The sequence below is a fragment of the Strongylocentrotus purpuratus genome, unplaced genomic scaffold (genome assembly GCF_000002235.5).
Source record: "Strongylocentrotus purpuratus isolate Spur 01 unplaced genomic scaffold, Spur_5.0 spur5_contig_867, whole genome shotgun sequence".
NCBI classification, from domain to species: Eukaryota; Metazoa; Echinodermata; class Echinoidea; order Camarodonta; family Strongylocentrotidae; genus Strongylocentrotus; species Strongylocentrotus purpuratus.
The window spans coordinates 736,048-755,387 of NW_022145576.1; the positions used below are offsets into that span (position 1 = coordinate 736,048).

Genomic DNA, 19,340 nt, shown 5'->3' on the forward strand with positions numbered 1-19,340 from the left:
GGAAACGAAATAACACTGAATAACTAGCTCTCTATATACCCTCATCCCCTTCTCTCCTGTCTATTTCTCTTTCTCTATCAATCAATCTAGCCATTACTTTCTGTATGTCTCTCTCTCTCTCTCTCTCTCTCCCTCCCTCTCTCTCTCTCTCTCTCTCTCTCCCTCTCTCTATCTATCTATCTATAATAATTTCGGGGGGGGGGGGGCTTCAGAATTTGTTCCACTCACTGTTACTTTACCTTAATTTTCATACAACATGTGAAATATGTCGTATCATAAATTCCCTGTTCAATTCTAGCATTCATACATGTATGTTCTACATCACATTGCGAAGGCTGTTCATTGTTAATGAACTGGCATATTGATTAACACATCCATTTATGAGAAACACATTCCAATGTCAGCACAGGTTTTGTGCACAATGTAAACAGTTTTCATTAGCGTATGGGTGCAGAGGTCAATATCAGAATGTCAAAATAACCACAATTACATGAAATTCAGGAATTATGTTCAAGTTGCAATTTTAGATGGTAAAAATTAAAGTCTACTTTTCTAAAAATTTGAACAAAAAAATTGCTTGATACTTCAGTTCACAAAATGTGCAACACCATATCTCTCACAATACAATGAACTTGATTGGAATTTTACAGGGATTCTACGTTAATCACGTATTCAATTTCACTGTGCCGTATTCCAGGCATTTTGGAGGTAATCCGTATGTTACCTACTGCAATATGATAGTCCTACCCACATAAAAATGATCAGTGATCGGATACCGTGAATTCCTACCGTAACTATGGAACTTGATAACAGCCCTCATCATTAGATACACATCCTGTTAGAGCATAGCCTTGTACTTGAATCTCATGTACGTTGTGCAATTCATTGTCTATGAATGTTTTAGGCATCCATAAATCATGCTTTTGTTACAATCAGGGATGCCAGTTAGAATTGACCAGAGGACCTGAAAATCACCTAGAATTACATGTAGCTATTTTGTACACAAAAAAGCTAAAACTATGGTCTGAAACTAACTCACCAGGGCCTGAATTCAGGCTATTGCCTGAAAACTGGCATCCCTGTGCAATGTACCTCTGTTATCCCTATCATGATCATTGCCATCATCAATGTGATCATCAATATCATCGTCATCATCATCGTAAACATCACTATCATCATCATCATCATCATCATCATCATCGTCATCATCATCATCATCATCATCATCGTCGTCAATGTCATCATCATGTCATCACAATCAGTAATCACCACCATAAACAACCACTGCTCACATAATCACTACTACCACCACCACATTGCTGTTCATATATAATGTGGTTAAAAGGAAAGAAAAATGCACTGGAACAATGATCGTACAAGTCATACACCTTGGCAAAAAGTTTTTAGTCTCTTTTTGTCAGTGAAAAAGAGAAAAAGAGGGGGGGAATTGAAATTTACTGTTCTTACCTTGGGATGGGATCTCTTAGGGAACGCCACTTTAGGATCGACCTGGTCAGAGAAAAGAAAAGAAAAGAAAGGAGATAAAGAATTAATTAAAAATATATAAACATCTCTTGATAAATATAACCTGTTATTAAAGCCAGAAACTCTCACAACTTGAAGCTTTCAGGAACTGTACACGCCACGTTTCACAGCAAGATATTTGTAAACAAATTGTTTGAATTCAGTGTTGCATCAGTTGTTATTCGACTATTTCACAGCATGAAAGTGTGTGAATTTTAACAAGCTACAAAATTTGCAAACAATCCGTGCACAGAAAAGTTTCAGGGATTTAAAGTAGTCAAACAGTTGTACAACTAACTATGCTCTGGTGACAAGTGCACCGCAGTCAATATCCTGTGCTAAACAACTTCTTAAAGGTAAAGACCAGTATTGGAAATGCCCCAATTTCAAAAAATGAAATGGAAGCTCTCATTACCAATCATGTGAAAGAATATGTTTTGACTAATACATGATGATACAAAATTTGCCGGGAAACCGCCTATTAATTCATATATTTGGTAAATTTGTTTCTCTCATGGTCTGTGAGAGATATAGGGTAGTCCCATATACATCTTTCTGTGTATAGTGCTTGTAACTTTACGAAGAATGGGCCAAATTTCTTATCATTTTGATGATTCCAGAACCTTGCAGATGCTAGATGCTAGATGATCAACCTTTTCTGATCGATTCCACAACGTTTCTTTCACAATGCAATCGCATGACCATAACTGGTCTTTACCTTTAATTTCAACCTGGACATACACCATACCTAACCCAAACCCTTTGATCAGGGGGGTGTTTCACAAAGACTAAGATCAACTTTAAGTTGGACTTAATTATGGCAGGCCGTTCATGCCACTGGTTGCTCTCACCATTCGTCTCTCAATTATGATCTTCAATAATGAACTATCAAAAAATGTAAATTCTGTAGATTTGTGACGACAATTTGTGCTTCCCTTGAGAAACCAATGCCAATTTAGAGGAAATAGTGGCATGAACGGCCTGCCATAGTTAAGTCCAGCTTAATGTCGATCTTAGTCTTTGTGAAACACCTCCCAGATAAGGTATATCAAAATATATTTCGTAAAAACATCATCATGCCATAATCCACTACTATTCCACCTTTGTAACCTTCAACCAAAATATTTTAGATGTTGGCAGTCAGAAGGGAGCTACTTCCATGTTTAAAATAATGACATTTAACATCCTTCTGGCTCTCAGCAGACAATATCATGGCCCAGAGGTACGTCTTCAATTTGGGAGTGGGACCGAACTGCGATCAAAACAGATCATATTCTTCCAAAAATATACACCTAATCAAAATCTGTACCGGAATGTGCATTGCTTTCCTTCATAATATTACAGTGACGGGTCATATCTGTTTCGGTAGCTGTAGAAATGAAAGAAGCCTGTTCCGCTCCTTAAAAAAACATGGATGAATTAGAATCTGTGTGCTGTGGGATGTGATGTACACTTGCTGGATTTGATTGTTGTGTGTTGTCCATCCTTCTTATCATAAGCCGTTTTTTCAATCGCGCATATCGCAAGCGGGCCAGAGGGTAAAAGGGGATAGGAAAACACGGTTTGATGAATGAGCGTATCAATATCAATGTATAATCAAAAGACGGTACCTTATAAAGGCCTTCTATGCTATCATCTAGAATCCCTATCTCTGCTAACCATTTACATTTACATGTATGCCATCTCAGCAAATTCTCCATTAAACAATCTTATGATATTTCATCTATCCATACGAGTTATTCTTGTGTAATCAGGAAATATGATATCTTCCAGTTAAACTCTCATGTTTTGCATGATATAATGAGCATCAATAGCTATCATATATCCCCATTTCATTCACCCTCGTCCTCTCTCTCTCTCTCTCCTTTTATTTCCACTCAATTTTCATTGTCACTTTTCATCGGCCGTTCGCTCTTCCCCCTTGTTTATCAAGGCTCCCACCGCGTACAAGGAATCCTATTCTAGCTGCCTCGCTCTCAGCTATTTACTCTGAACATGCAACCACGCTGAATCGCGCCAAAGTAATTTCCGTGATTGTTTGGCCCGCGACACCCAAAGGTGCTGGAGCTCCAATCGTGACATCTCGCAGGTAACGGGCTCCGGGTTAAAATGCAACGAGAGCGAGCCCCCCAGGTGAGCCCTCGTTGACGAGACTCCGCCAGGTAAGAGGGCATCCATGTCTTTGCACTAACCGTTAGCCTTTTTCAGATTCACAAGAGAGTATAGAACTCACGGGCAGAGTGATTGAAAGTCAATTCCAGGAAAAATTAAAGACTCCTTTTATTTTGTATAATCCACTTCGAAGATTGTTCTTTTTCTTTAAAAAAGGACTTTAAATAAAACAGTGAAGCTACAAGACTATCGTTTGCATACCACAATTGAAATCTAGTTCAATCCAGTTAAGGATCTCCTCAGAGCACCAAATTAGATTTTCTCTAAAAACATAGGGAAAGAAAATACCCCACTTTCCATCAGAGAAATCATGTAAACCTGTCTTGCCTCTTTCAAAAGATTCCTTAAAATGTACTTCTTCCCTCAGTAACCCAAATGTGATTTTACTTATTTTATGAGTCTATGTATTTTACGTTCCTCTTAATGTTCTGTAATTTTGTAAGCACTATGGATTTAGCACTCCTAAATACTCAATATCATTTATTATCAAACCCCAAATATGCAAGCCTATCAAATTTGAACATGTAGAATAAAATCAAAGTTACAACTGAAATCATGATGTAAATTGAAACTGAAAGTTTTAACTTTCCGACTACAGCATGGAATCTATTGTTACAAAATTTACATTTCCAGGACAACAAACAGAAACCCAGAACATGTTCCTTTTCATTTAAACATGTTCCTTTTCATTTAAACAGGCAGTCTTTTTCATATTAGAACTTCAATTATGAATGAAGTACGTCACTATTTACAACATTACACCGAGGCAAAAAAAAATATTATGGAGGTTAGTTCAACATCATCATCTGCACCTTCCATGCATGTACATGTATGTATTATACTCCGTGGTTAATAATGGGGGAAATATGAGCGCTTCAAAACTAATTAATGAAATGTTTTCTTTTTGGATTGCTAGAGAAATATTTGGATGGTTTCCTGGTTAGTTGTATATACAACAATGAGTCATTATTAACACTTCACACAGACAAGTGGGCATTTTTTTTCTTTCTCAAGTACTTCATAAAACCAAGTAATGAACTTCTTGATTCTCTCTCTTCCGAGTCAAGATACATTATACTCAATCACAAGAAGTCATATTCCCACAAATTGTGCATGCTTAGTTGCTTTCCTTATGCGGTTATACTCTACAAGGAATTAAAATCTTTCACGCATAATTTTGACTATTGTGTTTCTTCACAATCTGAACGGTAATCGGTTTTGTTTACGTGGAAAGCCACATGTAAATGCAATAAAGCTCAATGTCAGTTTTTTTTCTCAACCCTGATTCTTAATTAAGGCAAAATCTTTTTTCATTTCGAGACAGGTTTTTAGAAAATACCAGGTAACAGATGGAGATATCCTTTGTATTGCACCATTGTTTGCTCAACACCATATTAAACAAGCTTTAATGAAGAAAGAAAAAAAAAACATTTTACATGTGTGTAGCAGCTTGTTTCCTGGTTCGGTACCGTTCAAACTGCCACACGACACAGTTCAGTTTCCAACGCACAATTCTGTGTTTAGACTGTGCACATTGGCACACACAGAGAGGGGTTGCGCACCACATTTCTAGCTGGATATTGAGAGTGGTCCCTGATCGGCATGGCCAATGGGATTGGTGGTATCTATGTTAACGACTGAAGAAGGGAAAGACAAAGCAATGCTTCATACTTCCTGTTTTCATACCATGACATTATAATACAAAATTTAAATGCCTGTATCTCAGCGAAAAATGCACACATACTTATCAATACACTTTACTCAGCTTACAAATTTAGGAACTTTTTAGCATTTGGCAAGAAATGAAAGAGGTTGATTCATGCATACCTGTACATGCCAGAAAAAGAACCTGAAAGAGAGGACAGCCTCTCTTTTTTGGAATCTTTATTTCTATTTTCACTTTGTAACTGTGACTAACGGATTGATTATCTCCAAACCTTTGTTTGTTTAAATGTAAACAGATTCTCTTCATTTCCTTTCATTGGCTATCATGGGCATCGTTTCATGAAACCGTCATGAAGTGTACAAGTTCACAGAAATCCCATTGAAACGTGCTTATTACAATTAACACGCATTTCAATGGCAATATCAGCAAACTTGTAATTGAGCTTGTATGAGGTTTTCATGAAAATAACACCTTGCTTTGCATAATAGCCCAAAAAGTAACTGCCTTTGTCAAGTGTATGCTAGAAGTGAATTACCAGTTTCGATATGCACATCCTGGTAACCACAGTATATACACAACCAAACAGATATTACATGAATTTAGTAAAGAGAGCCATCAAAGACAACTGTTTCCCTAAGCAAAGATCATGTTTCTCTTGAATTTTGAACAGTGCTAGCTGAACTAGATTTCCAATCGAATCTGGTTTCTGAGCAAGAATCCTGATCTATCAGAGGGCACCAAGAGTTGTAATTCCTACCAATCTGTGCGTGCGTGTCTAATACAGTCATACCTGCCGAGCCATCTCTCGTCAGAAAGATTCGTTTTCAAACCAGATGGTGTGTGTATGCGTGTACTAGTAGTAGTAGTAGTCTAGAACCTAACCCATTAGCCCTAGTAAACATTATTCCTAGTTTCCCATCCACTTTAAATTTTGAAAGAAACAAGGATCAGTTTATTTCATATCTGATATTAGTGCAACCCATAAATATGGTCCAAGGTAAATTTCAACACAAATTTTCAAAACAAAATTTTAATTAATCAATGCAATACAGATGCTCAACATAAGGTCCAATTGCATTAATCAAATGATTATTTTTTCCTCCATTACTTCATTGCCTAAAATTGTCTCTCATATCCAACATAATGAATAAATATATATGTAGGATCCACGCTGAAAAGGAATAGAAGGAGGGAACTAGAAACTAGAAATCAAATTTAATGTGCTTTTCTCTTACATACATTGTATCAAACTTAAGAATTGTGAAGCAGGATATTGAAACATGTACCAGTCAAATGTAATGATGAATAATGTTGTAAACTGCCTCATTAATCATTCCAGCTGTTGACTTCAGCTTAAATCACAACTAGACTAGAGATAAATAATTGCTTCATAAAGCACTCAATTTTTTTTAAAGTAAAAAAATGAATTACCTAGTTACAGTTACATGTACATTCTTTTACATCTATGTTTTATTTTTCTCTTTTAAAAGAGAGAGAGAGAGAGAGACAGTTTATCTGGTGAATACTGCATGCAAAACCAGAAACTTTCGCAACATGAAAACTTTGGGAATCTGCCATGTAAATGGCAAGGAAAATTGCGAACTGGAGAAATAGGCATTCTTTCAATTGTGATTCAATTCTTTAATAGTAATAAACTTGTGAAATTTGCATAATTTGCAAACAACTTGTGCACGTGAAAGTTTCAGGTTTTTGCAGAATAAAAATGTCTGGTAGAAGACTACAGGGGCAGTTTAAAGTTACAGTTTTTGATCAGATGGTACCGAAATCTAAGCTCTCCCATATGGCTCTAGTGCATGGGTCTAAATTAATGCCATAAGAACATGCATCAAAACCTGAACAACAGTTTGGTCATGGAAATAACTGGAGTAAAATTCTGATTTTAAGAACGGTCCATCTCCAATTTTTAATATTTAAAAATATTCAACAGCTAGGGGACAAACTCATGTCTCAAAAATCTCTTGACAAGTAGAAAACATTGCAATGTTATAGTTTTAATAAAGAATTATAATCATTTCTCACAACTTTTTCTTTCTTTCTTTGTTGCGAAGTAAATAAAGGCAGAGAAATAGCTTGTGTTTGGACATGTATCTGCAGGAGAAAAAAAACCTGAAAAATCCTAACAACTATTATTCTATTCTCAAGTTTGGATATGAAAATTGCAATCGTTTTTTGCTTCAGTAACATATCCTTTGTAGAAATCACTTTACGCACAAACTCGACTGATGAGACCCAGTAGGACACAACTCATATTATTGTTTAACGCCTTTCTGGCTTTACGAAGAAGATATCTCCTACGTGTATAGCAATACTAATGAATGTTGACTCCCTGGAAGAACAACATTTGTTTCCCAGTCAGCTCTATACATTGTCTGAAAATAGCCAGAAAGACACAACTCATATTATTGTTTTAACGCCGTTCTGGCTTTACGAAGAAGATATCTCCTGCATGTATAGCCATACTAATGAATGTTGACTCCCTGGAAGAACAACATTTGTTTACCAGTCAGCTCTGTACATTGTCTGAAGAGAGCCAGAAAGATGCAACTCATATTATTGTTTTAACATCCTTCTGGCTTTACGAAGAAGATATCTCCTACGTGTATAGCAACACTAATGAATGTTGACTCCCTGGAAGAACAACATTTGTTTTCCAGTCAGCTCTATACATTGTCTGAAGAGAGCCAGAAAGAGGCAACTCGTATTATTGTTTTAACGTCCTTCTGGTTCTACGAAGAAGATATCTCCTACATGTATAGCAATACTAATGAATGTTGACTCCATGGAAGAAGTGTGATGGAGAGGGAGTCTCCATGTTGACTGATAACAGCTGAAGCAATATTTGGTCACGATGAGAGGTATTAATTTAGGTGCTGGAAACAGCAGTGGTCATTTTAATTACATGATAAACCACACACACTTAGATTGGAAGCAAGTACTGAAGTCTAGTCCCTAACACTATGATCCGTGTATGGTCAGTGGCTTTACTTACAATGGGTCTTAATGTCCATGGTTTTGACAAAGCCTGTGAATAAGTACAAGTGTCCACATTGGTCACTCAAGATTGACCAATCCTTTAAACAGAGACCCATTGTAGCATTGGTGTTAAGTTTTTCATAAAAGGCATGTAAAATCTCCTTGGTCAAAGCCTGGTATCTATTCAAATTATTGCATTCACTTTGGAACCAACTTGTGCTTGAGATCTAATCACCAAAGTCAACAAGTTAAAAACACATTTGTAAAATCAGGGAATAAGAGAATTCTATTTTGAGTCTTCACTGCATCCATAGATAGTTGCAAGAAGCATTATATCCCCTGCTGAAAGCCATAAGGGCACTACATATCGTCCCTATTTTCAAGAAGTGACGGTAGTGAGGAAAATCGTAACGCAAAGTGAATGCAATTTTTTTTCACTACCGTCACTTCGTGAAAACAGCGACGATATGTGTTACAGAATATGAGTTATCTCTTCTTTCTCTGAACAGAAAAAATATCAAGTTAATCAATTCCCCATATATACTTGTAGTTCTCATGGTGTAGCATATTTGAATGTGAAACTGTAAATGGATATCCATAACATAGGCTATACCTAAGGCAAGCCCCCCCCCCCCCCAAAAAAAAGTATGATAAACATCAATAGCAATGCATGTAGACCAATGAAGGGAGCCTCCCGCCATTCAGGCCTGTAATAAATGGGTCAAAATGGCTGCAAGTGCCGCATCGATAGAAATACACATCATCATCATCTCCCCACACCTACAATGCCATGCATTGTGAATAAGAAGAAAACTTCCTGCAGACACAAGATCTGGTGTAAAAAATAAGTGTGTCATCCCGACCTTTCTGATCTCTTTCATGACCCCTGGTCGTCTCCTTCCGATAAAGAAGACAAAAAATGTCTGAACATGAAAAATGACTTGCAGCCATTTTAATTTGAGCCGAGACTGAGAAAGAAAACAGCTTCGGAGGGGATCGAGTCCTTTGATTTCCTGCTTCAAGATTGCTTAATAAATGGACAAAGAAAAAAGTCATCAGCCAGAAATTAAGCCCTTAAAATATTCTTTGGGCATGCATATTATTTTCTGTTGGAGTTAGCTCTAAAATAAGATGTGGTAAATATCAGGTCACACTTTAATTCTGAATGTTCTCTAGGCATCCATTTAATCTGAATTGCTTCACTTGGGCTGAAACTGCCTCTTTTCTAGCACGTTAAAAGGTAATTTATAAAAACAACTTCCAATATCACCATTTCACGGAGCATTTTGTAAATGCACTGGAGGAAAAATAGTGAAATTAGCTGCAAATTACATTTTCTAATATAACATGTACATTTATTTCTCATGGTTCTAGTTCCAATGGTTATCTTGAAGTTCCGAAGCAATGGATGGATAATATCATCACTGGCCACAAACCGTTGGAAACAATTATCTTTTATGCATAATAGGCCTTGTATAATATAAGGTATACGCTACTAAATTCAAATCTATCTCCATCACAAGTAAAGGAGAATTCTGGTGCGACTTCAGGGTTTGTAAAGCTAAACTAGAGAGAGAATTCAGTGGGTGCATGGATTCATGTTTAATTCATAAATGTAGTCCTTCTACAGTCATCTATTCATAAATTCATTCACTCATTTAATCATCCCATACTCGTTGCTGGGCCAAAGGCAAAAAGCACTTCACCTAGTCTTATATCACAGACACTTTTATATTTGAAAATAGCTTCTAGGATCATAGACAACAGATTGGGAGCGGGTGGGCTGTTCAGTGTTTTCACTTTACACATCTCAACAACTCAGATATGTCTTATTTCTAATTTCTAGTCATATTTTTAAACTCAATGATAGTCAGTCCTTTATTAAAAGATACATGAAGATCTGGTAAAATAAAGTGAAACGATGCAACAATTGTCTATAACAAAACACATTTAATTCTCATTTAGGCCTACTGGTGTTTTCACTTTTCTATTCTAAGACACCATAGAAATCCTGGCAGTATTATTATGACCCTGTCCAAGCATTTCTCGCTTAACTAGATACTAGAGAAAATAAAAGACATTTCCCTATGATTCACAAAATGAAGGATACCATAGATCAGAAGGTTACCATCACAACCTGCCATTACTGGGAGCCTCGGAGATATATAGGGATCAATTACCGCTCTAAAAACAAATACCATTTCTCTCATTAGCAGCAAGCTAATGGTCCACACAATCAAGACAATGCTCCAATACTAAATCCCTCTTCGTCTTAATTGACAGTCCATTCATCTAGTAGTCTACCAAAACAGGCAAGATGAGATAAGTCTTGCCAAAAATAACATGACTGACAATGTAATGATATACAGAGATCTTGTTAATTTTTCAATGATAGAGTATGCACAAAGTCTGACTGTAGTCTTAACTTTTAAACCATAGATCGAGTATGGGGAATTACATGTATACCAAATTATATATCAACCATAGTATACAAAAGTCAAACTGCATACGTTGAGTTAATTATATCAAAAGACTGAATTAAATAAAACTGTGACATCACAGTAGAAGTAATTCACCCTTTCAAAAGTAACCAGCAGAAACTAAAGCTAACACTAACAAATTTAACGAAGGGATCATGCACTTGGGGTGCTCAGTTGAGGTTGACTCTATTCTTTTGTGTTCACAAATAAGAAGTCTGAAACAACAGCGCATGCCAGGAATTCCGGCCCAGAGAGCGAGGGCAGCAGATGAAACGGACAGCGGGGGATCCCCAGCTGCCAGCAGTCAAGACAGCTCGCCGGCCGGACGAACGATGGCGTTCCTTTACATTTACAAGCTCAACGTCGTCGCTTGAACATTTTTGAGTAATTGAAAGGAATTTGGAATAACAGGGTCTTAACTAACACAAATAAACAGCCATTTTGTTGATTAATCCAACTAGCGTATTTCTAAATGAGCCAATTACAGTAGTGAAACTCTATATTTGTATGGAACTTCTGAGACAAAAGGCAAAGCACTGCATTTTACCGTGACATGGAAAACAGCGCCTTCACTACTATAAATGGTAACTTAAGTTTCAAATGCTGGAAAACCAGAATCTTTCATGACACAAATCTTCAGCAAATTGTTAACGATGGCTATTTCAGGCTTTTCAGCAGCTAGAAACTCTTGCACACAGCAAATATTAAGTGATATGCACTTTAATTCAATCATTCAGCAGGATGAAATCTGGACGATTCATGAACATTTGCAAAATATCCATGCCTGCATGTGTGAATAAATGTTCCTAGTTTTACGGTAATGAAATTATATTTTTGGCTCCACGTGGGATCAATCATTAGCAGGAATGCTAATAACATGGTACATTTCATCCCACTTGGATAAATACATTCCTTCATAATATTCCACATCACTATTCCTGTTCAAGTACAATCTTACACATTGCATCACGTCTCTGCTGCGGAACAGCCAATCGTCATCACAGACACACCATTCCCAGCTGACTGCCATGTGTCAAGTGTAGGACAACTTTCTTTCATGCGAACTACCCCCGAGGGGAATCGCATGCTCATTAGCCTAGCTTTCTACATTTTTTCTTACTATATCCTACTAGCCTACACACACCATGGCTTATTCAATCAACATCATTCAATATCTAAAAAAAAGAAAGCGTAATTAAAGGTATAGATATGAAATTCAAGGTTTTATTTTAATGATGCTTCTCTGTGAAAAGCATGTTCTCTGTTCAATGTAGCTCTGAAATATGTCTTCTATTTCTTTACTTATAGGTTAGTTTATTTATTAAATATCATAAAATAATTATCATTACAGCCTCAATTTATTCATGCAAGTATGCTCTACTATGCTTTACAATGAACCAATGCAATTTTTTGGAAATCCAAGCTTATCACTTCATAAGACTTATACCCCATAATAAATTTAACAGCATGTACAGTACATGTACATTGTAAAAGATTCAATTTGAGACAGCTTAAGAGTGCAATTTCTCACTGAACATCAGCTTTAACCAAGCAGGTCCATTAAACATACCTAATAGCTGATTGTTCAATGATAAATGATAGAAGAACTCTATTCTGATAAGGAGTATTTCCATGGGCATGACAGCTGCCTTCATTGTAGCTACACTGTAGATAAAGAACCGGTATTACCTCTCAAAAAATCACGAAGAACTAAAAGGTGGAGAGCTTCGGCAGCTGGCACGGATGCATCAATACCATGGGACCCAGTTTGAAAGGACAGAATGAGGATAGTAACATTAGAATACCATCTCCCCTTCCCCCGACTTTAAATTGACAATGCGTGTGATGTCATTTAAATCGCGCTGAATTGGAATGAGCTGCCCCTGTCCCCTCATCCTTCCTAACCCCCTTCCCCGTTTCCCAACGACCGACCTAACTTGTATGTGATGTCATTTCAATCACGTTGAATTGGAATGAGCTGACCTTGTTGCCGCATCCTTCCCCTCCCCCCTTCCCAAAACCGAACAGTTTGAATGATCAATGACTTAACTTGTATGTGATGTCATTTCAATCGCGCTGAATTGGAATGAGTTGACCCCTACCCTAACCCCCCTTCCCCCGGATCAAACAGTTTCACTGATCAATGACGTCAAGTGTACGGGATACAATGGTGGAAATTGATACTTATCTTGCCATCAGACATTATGTTTCTTTCTCGATCTGCATTATTCAGTATATGCTTTCTTCTAGGAGACAATATGGAGTCTCGCCCTGCACTTTGTGTGTCTAGATAACATATTTGATGCATTTGTCTTCTGAACTGCTTTGTATGAAATCACCTTTTACACTACACCTCATGTCTGTATGTAATCATGTGGTGCTTGATTTAATATGAAGCACTTCAAACTAAAAGATGATATGAATTTAAAAACATTTTCTTCATTCAATTTTCTCTTGTTGAACTGTACAAGAGCCCTTTCTGAAATTTTGGGGAAAGAAAAGATATTGAAGGTGTCAAGCCGAACACACTGATTTGAGAAATGTTGAAAACTGTGGAATTGAATCTTGCAGTCTCATCCCAAATCATTTCCAGAAATGCTGGAAGAAGGACTAATGAAATTTTCCTTCTTTTTATTATTTTTTTTTTGCCCAAACACTTTCACTGATGCTTTTTTTAATCGTCTTATAGTATTTTCTTTATTGGGTGTGCCCGGATCCTGAAATAGTTGTAAGTAAACTTACAGCTAACCAGGTCAGTTTAGAGCCTTGATTCCAGGCTGAAATAATTGTTACCTTCTCAATTACATTCTTTGACCGAGACTAGAGTGCAGACTAATATCACATCTCATTGCTAAGTTCACTTTCTTTTTCTTCAAGATACCCAGCAGTAAGAATGGATGTTCTCTACTCTCTCCAAACTCAATGAAGTAACCACCTTTCCGTTTAGAAGGTATAGGTTAAGAAATATTTGGCCACAAGCTCTGAAACCCAGGCTAAATAAAGTTATAATGACTTTACCGGTCTTCCTCTTTTCTTCTCAATGAATGTACTTTAAAAGAATGACCCCCATGGAACAACTACCATGCTGGCATCCTTCCAAAGAAAAAAAATTGAAACAACTTCCATTTAAAAATTGTACTATTTTGTTTGATAACTAATATGTAAATATGTAATGCAGCTAAAATGACCGACAAAATCGCATGTAGCTTCATAAGCAAGTTTCCTTTTAATGCTTTTACCAATCTTTTTGGAACATATCTGAAAGTACCTCGAAGATTACCGGTAAATCAAGCATTTAAAGCAATTATACAATACAGTTTGGCATTTTGGCAAGGCACACACATACCTGGACACATGGGACTGTATGCCAGAGTGAGTTTGCGATCACATACAAGCCTGTGGGAATATCAGTCAAATTATTATGGCTCTATAATATCCTAATTTCATGGTTTTGCAAAGAGGGTAATGAACCTCAATTAGCATGCTTTGAATGATAAGCTGCTAATGGATCCATATAAGGTAAGATAAGATGCAACTTATACCAATCACCTTAGCCCAAAGAAACCTACAAAAAAAAAAACATTACCACAACATAGATACCACATGTATAAATCGAGGGATGGTATTGATAAACATGTCTTCTATCCTGTTACACTTCGTTATCAAGTTAATCATTATGTTTGACTTCTTTATCAAAACACTCCTATCTTTTTCATCATGCATGTTTGCAAATAAAGGAATGTGGATATAACAGTAATACAAACATGAAAAAATAATAATATTGAAAATACGTACAACATGGTAAAAATCGACCACATAGAATTGTTTTCAATCAGGGACTTCAGTTCAGGGCGATACAAAGATTATGAACTTGTTTTAAAACATTTTTCATTCACTGTATATGTAGCTCTCTTGTCAGGCCACGTCCAGGGCTTGGAGAATTCTTATAAAGGTCTTCCAACTTTCTAGAATATTGTTTCAGATATATCACAACTGGATGAATCTAAGGGTAATATTACTGTACTATATACATGTAGGGTCAATTACATATAAAAGAACCTCAGTATGACATTGTAGAGACTAGATATATGCAGTTCCCTGAAACCTAATATCAACATATGAATCTATTTCTGCTTGATTGCCAGGAGATATCATACGACTGTGACACGCATACATATCAAAGTGGCCTACTGGTCAAGTGCAGCAAAATGCTTTCGGTCAATTTTCCAAGACCGTTACTAAGCACCTGTCTCTAACCGGCCAGCGGCGGCATCTCGCCTATATCTTCAACCTTCTACGTTTCACGCCAAATCACTTAGATTGACATGGGACGATGCGCCTCCGCTCGCTCACGGGCCGCTTCCTAAAAGGCTCTCCTGATCCCTCAACAAGAAAAATGGCCACTTGCTTGATCAGCACTAGCTGCTAGTCTTCACTCAACACTCTGTGGATTACTCACTGCCCTATTGCCACACCCTGATGCTACAGTCCTAGGCACTTGTCACAAATATTTATCAAAGGAATTTTTTCTCCAATATAAAATTTTATAAATCATTATGAATCATTGAACCATTACCTATTGACTTCCTTCTTGAGGTTCAATGCCCCGACTGCCAATGGAAAGGTCTGCAATACCATTCTTACGACCCCTAACATGACCTTTTGCATTCATAACTTGAGCTTAGCCTAGATTTGCATCTCCATGCTAAAGGCTTACGGTACAATTTGTGTTTTACTCAACATTCAAAGTTATGAGTCTGTAAAATTAACATTCAAAACCATGAGTCTGTAAAATGTTACATTCAGACCCACGAGCATGTCAAATGAGCAAATGTCAACATTATCAACAAGGAAGAAAACCTCGACAAAAATCACAAGTGACTATTCAAGACAAGTAACTATTCCAAGACTATGAACTATATTTAGCCCTGTGGAAGGGATGTCATGAGATGGAGTGCCCGTATTTATCTGAAGGCATACGGAACAGCACCTGAAGTAGACACTCTTTTGCTTATGATTCACGGCTATCTGACCTGCATAGCTAAATACCCTTCAGGTAATACTCGCCACCCCCGCCGCCGCAAGGAGAGTATCCCCGGCCCTCGTCTCACTCAGGTGAGCTAGGTATCTCAGGTGAGTGAGGTCAAGACAGGTGCTTTTATAGTACCATGAATGAATCATGCTGGTTTGTAGTGTCCATCCATTGATGACTACCCCCACCTTGGACCCTTTCACACTAGCACGACTATACGCTGATTTGTATGATAACTACATTTACAGTTTACAGCTAAGTATGAAGTGAAACAGAGAATTGAGCAATGTTCCAACATTGTCTCAATCAGGGTCCATCTCCATGTGGTATGATAAAGTAATTCTTATTTTTTCTTTTATCTGAACACTACCAGTATATAACAAAACTTCATATAACGATACCAGGTCACATTCCAGGGTCTATCTCTCCAATGTGAACACCATTTCTTACCAAGGAGATAATCTTACGATAACCATATATACACTGTACATGTAACTGGGCGGGGCGGGCATATAGTGAGAGAGCCCTGCATGATCTGAGCTGACCTTTGCTCCTATGACCTTTCACCATTTCCCTAAATACCAACTTCTTAAAATAACTGCTGAGAACAAGAAGAGTTTAACTCTGTATCAAATAATATATTATATAATATTAATATGATTTTGAAAATGCCTTTATGGCTCTGTGCAGACAATATGACCTTCCTTGATCAAATATAAAGTTTCTTATCCCATGTTTCTTAAACCCCTTTCGCAATATGGATTTCATAAGTGATTCATCATCCTACTTTTTCTTATCTTCATAAATATTCCTCTTGTCTGAAAGAGCCAGTGCTTAGTGTCCAGCGATTGATGACTAGCCTATCTATGACAGTGTTTGGACGAGGTGTACCAAGGAGGGAGGGATGGGGGATTCTAGGTGAGGCATGGAGACTTGTCCTCTGATTGACCGCTCATTCTAACTAGTGACTCATAGCTGGACGTCCATCCATCCATCCATCATCCATTATATCATCCCCTAAGCTGAGAGCATGAAGGATGCTATCTCTATGCTCAGTGTTATTACTTACGTCCAACTGGCTCTCAGCTGGAGACATCTACATATATCAGCAGAATAATCAAATGTATTTCTTTATATTTCTTGACTGGTCTGTGTGATTTTATTGCTCACTTCAAACGTGAAAATGTATCATACTCAACAACCATGAGCATCTTTTTTTTCTATCGAATCATCAAATGTAACCAAAGTGAAAAGCTGATTAAATTTGAGTCAGCATAGCTAGATAAGACAAGAAATTCAAAAGGTATTAACTCTGATTTTTCATTCCTACAACAATTGCTATGTGCTCTTCTTGTAAGAGGGAATTCAGTCCCATTGAGAATACATGTACATGTATAGATGTATACTGGTAAATGTAAATGCATTCTTAGTCTTTGCTCCAGGAAATCAATTCCAAACATATGTGTGACAGTCTTGGCTTGAATAGAGACTACAGGTCTGTATACCCACAGAGGAAGGCTGAGGCCAGGCCGGTGTGAATGATTAAAGAGCCTTGTTTTGCCATCGAGCTTTAGCCACTGTGAACTAGCTCCTTCATGGTTTCACCTGATAGCGGCCAGTCCTTAGGTTATGATTCACACGGAGCTGACCTGCATCTTAAACTACATCTACATCTCGACTGACTACGAGCTTTGTATCAATACATGCATGCACACAGAGTGAGAGAGGGTGGACTGGCTAGAAAGCAATTCATACAGGTTGGGTCAGGTGGGCCCTGGTTGATGGAAGGGGGGAAATGCAAGTTTCATCACCGCGAAATAGAACGTACATCTACGCGTACATGTACACATCCTATAAGCATCAACCGAATTTGTAAGGTGTTCTTGTAGCAAATAGTTGAATTTTGAAGTCTTCTTCATTTGAAGAGAATCAAAAATACCATTAATTCAGGGTGTTAGAGGATAATCAGGATATGATTCAATTACGTTCTTATTTTCAGTAAAGCACTGTAAAAGGGTACGGCTTAATGTCATTGTAGCTCAAAAGTACAGTATCATGTACATGAATCCAAATTTATAATCATTTTCAAATTACATTGTTAATGCTGATTGGATTATAACAACATGTGAAAACATAAGATTTAGAGTTAATGGCAACTCTGACAACTTCATAACACATTCCAATGTATTCATATATCCACAAACTGCATTTGATATTCATGAAAAATGTGATTCGAGCCATTTCAGCACGTTTCTAGGGTGTGTATTGGGAGTAAACCCATTCATGAGTTTGGATGCTATGTATGTATGAATGAAGGATGAGCGTAACGAGTCGAGGGAACTTCCCCTTGCCAGGAGAAGAACTGTTGAAGTGCTCATTAATATTAGATGCGACTGCTGAAAGGAATGCCCCTAATCAATTCAAGACCTTCGTCTCTAGATGGCCATGCTCCGTCATTCTCTTTCGGGGGAGACGGACGGACACGAAAGGGTTCCTCGGATCACCATTGTAGCACATGGTCTCATTACTTATGAATTAAGTTGTTTTCTTACAAACATGCATTCAATCCCTACCTGGTTCATTCGCTCCATGGTCAATATCTAACACTAACTGAATCCTAAGTTCAACCCTGGATCAAACACCATAGCTCACCTCAACCCTAACTATAAACCTAACCCTAAACACAACCCTAACCACAAACCTAACCATAAACACAATCCTAACCATAAACCTAACCACAAACTTAACCTTTTTCACAACCCTAAACTCAAACCTAACCATAAATACAACCCCAACCATAAACCTAACCATAAACCTAACCCTTCACTCAATCCTAAACACAAACCTAACCATAAACACAACCCTTAACAAAAACATAACCATAAACACAACCCTAAACACAACCCTCACCAGAAACCTAACCTAAAAGCAAACAGCAGCCCTAACCCTAAATCTTCATGTACATCTTTGATAGTAAAAAAAAATTAGCATATTCTGATGCGAGACATACTCAGATGGGGTTATATGCATGCACAGGTATTCGACTCCATTTTGGTGTAGCTGGGACCAACAGCACATTTAAATACATGTAGATGGAAATAGTGCAAGCTACCCCTTATATTGGGCCAAATTATTTTCAGATTCTGCTATTCTCCCTCATGCGTGCCGCTCAAGCTAATGCATGAAACATGTAGTGTGCTCAATACCATGGCACTACATACTAGCCTGCCTAAGTGAATGGTTGCACAGTTGCATTAGGATCGATGAGGTTGACGGGTGTAAACAGTGGGGTAGTGTGGTTTACTTTCGCAGTCGACAAGTGTTAGAATATGCATGAGAGTTTCTAAGAATATACTTTCATTGTTCTTTCATAATGACCATCGTCTGTCGGCGGCGTTCTGTTTTTAAGCCACAATCTTGCTAAATCTGTTGCTTTCTCCACTTCCATATCTCTCATAATCTTCTTTTCTTT

The 19,340-nt window shown here is 37.5% G+C and overlaps 1 protein-coding gene across 1 annotated transcript in view; it reads right to left on the reverse strand.

Moving 5' to 3' along the window:
* Positions 1 to 1,365: 1,365 nt before the first annotated feature.
* Positions 1,366 to 19,340, reverse strand: part of LOC115920160 (RNA-binding protein Musashi homolog 2-like) — a 42,230-nt gene continuing 24,255 nt past the window's right edge. Inside the window, exon 5 of the mRNA XM_030975141.1 lies at positions 1,366 to 1,509. Coding sequence (XP_030831001.1) covers positions 1,381 to 1,509 — 129 coding nt within the window. The 3' untranslated portion in view covers positions 1,366 to 1,380. The remainder of the gene's footprint in view (positions 1,510 to 19,340) is intronic.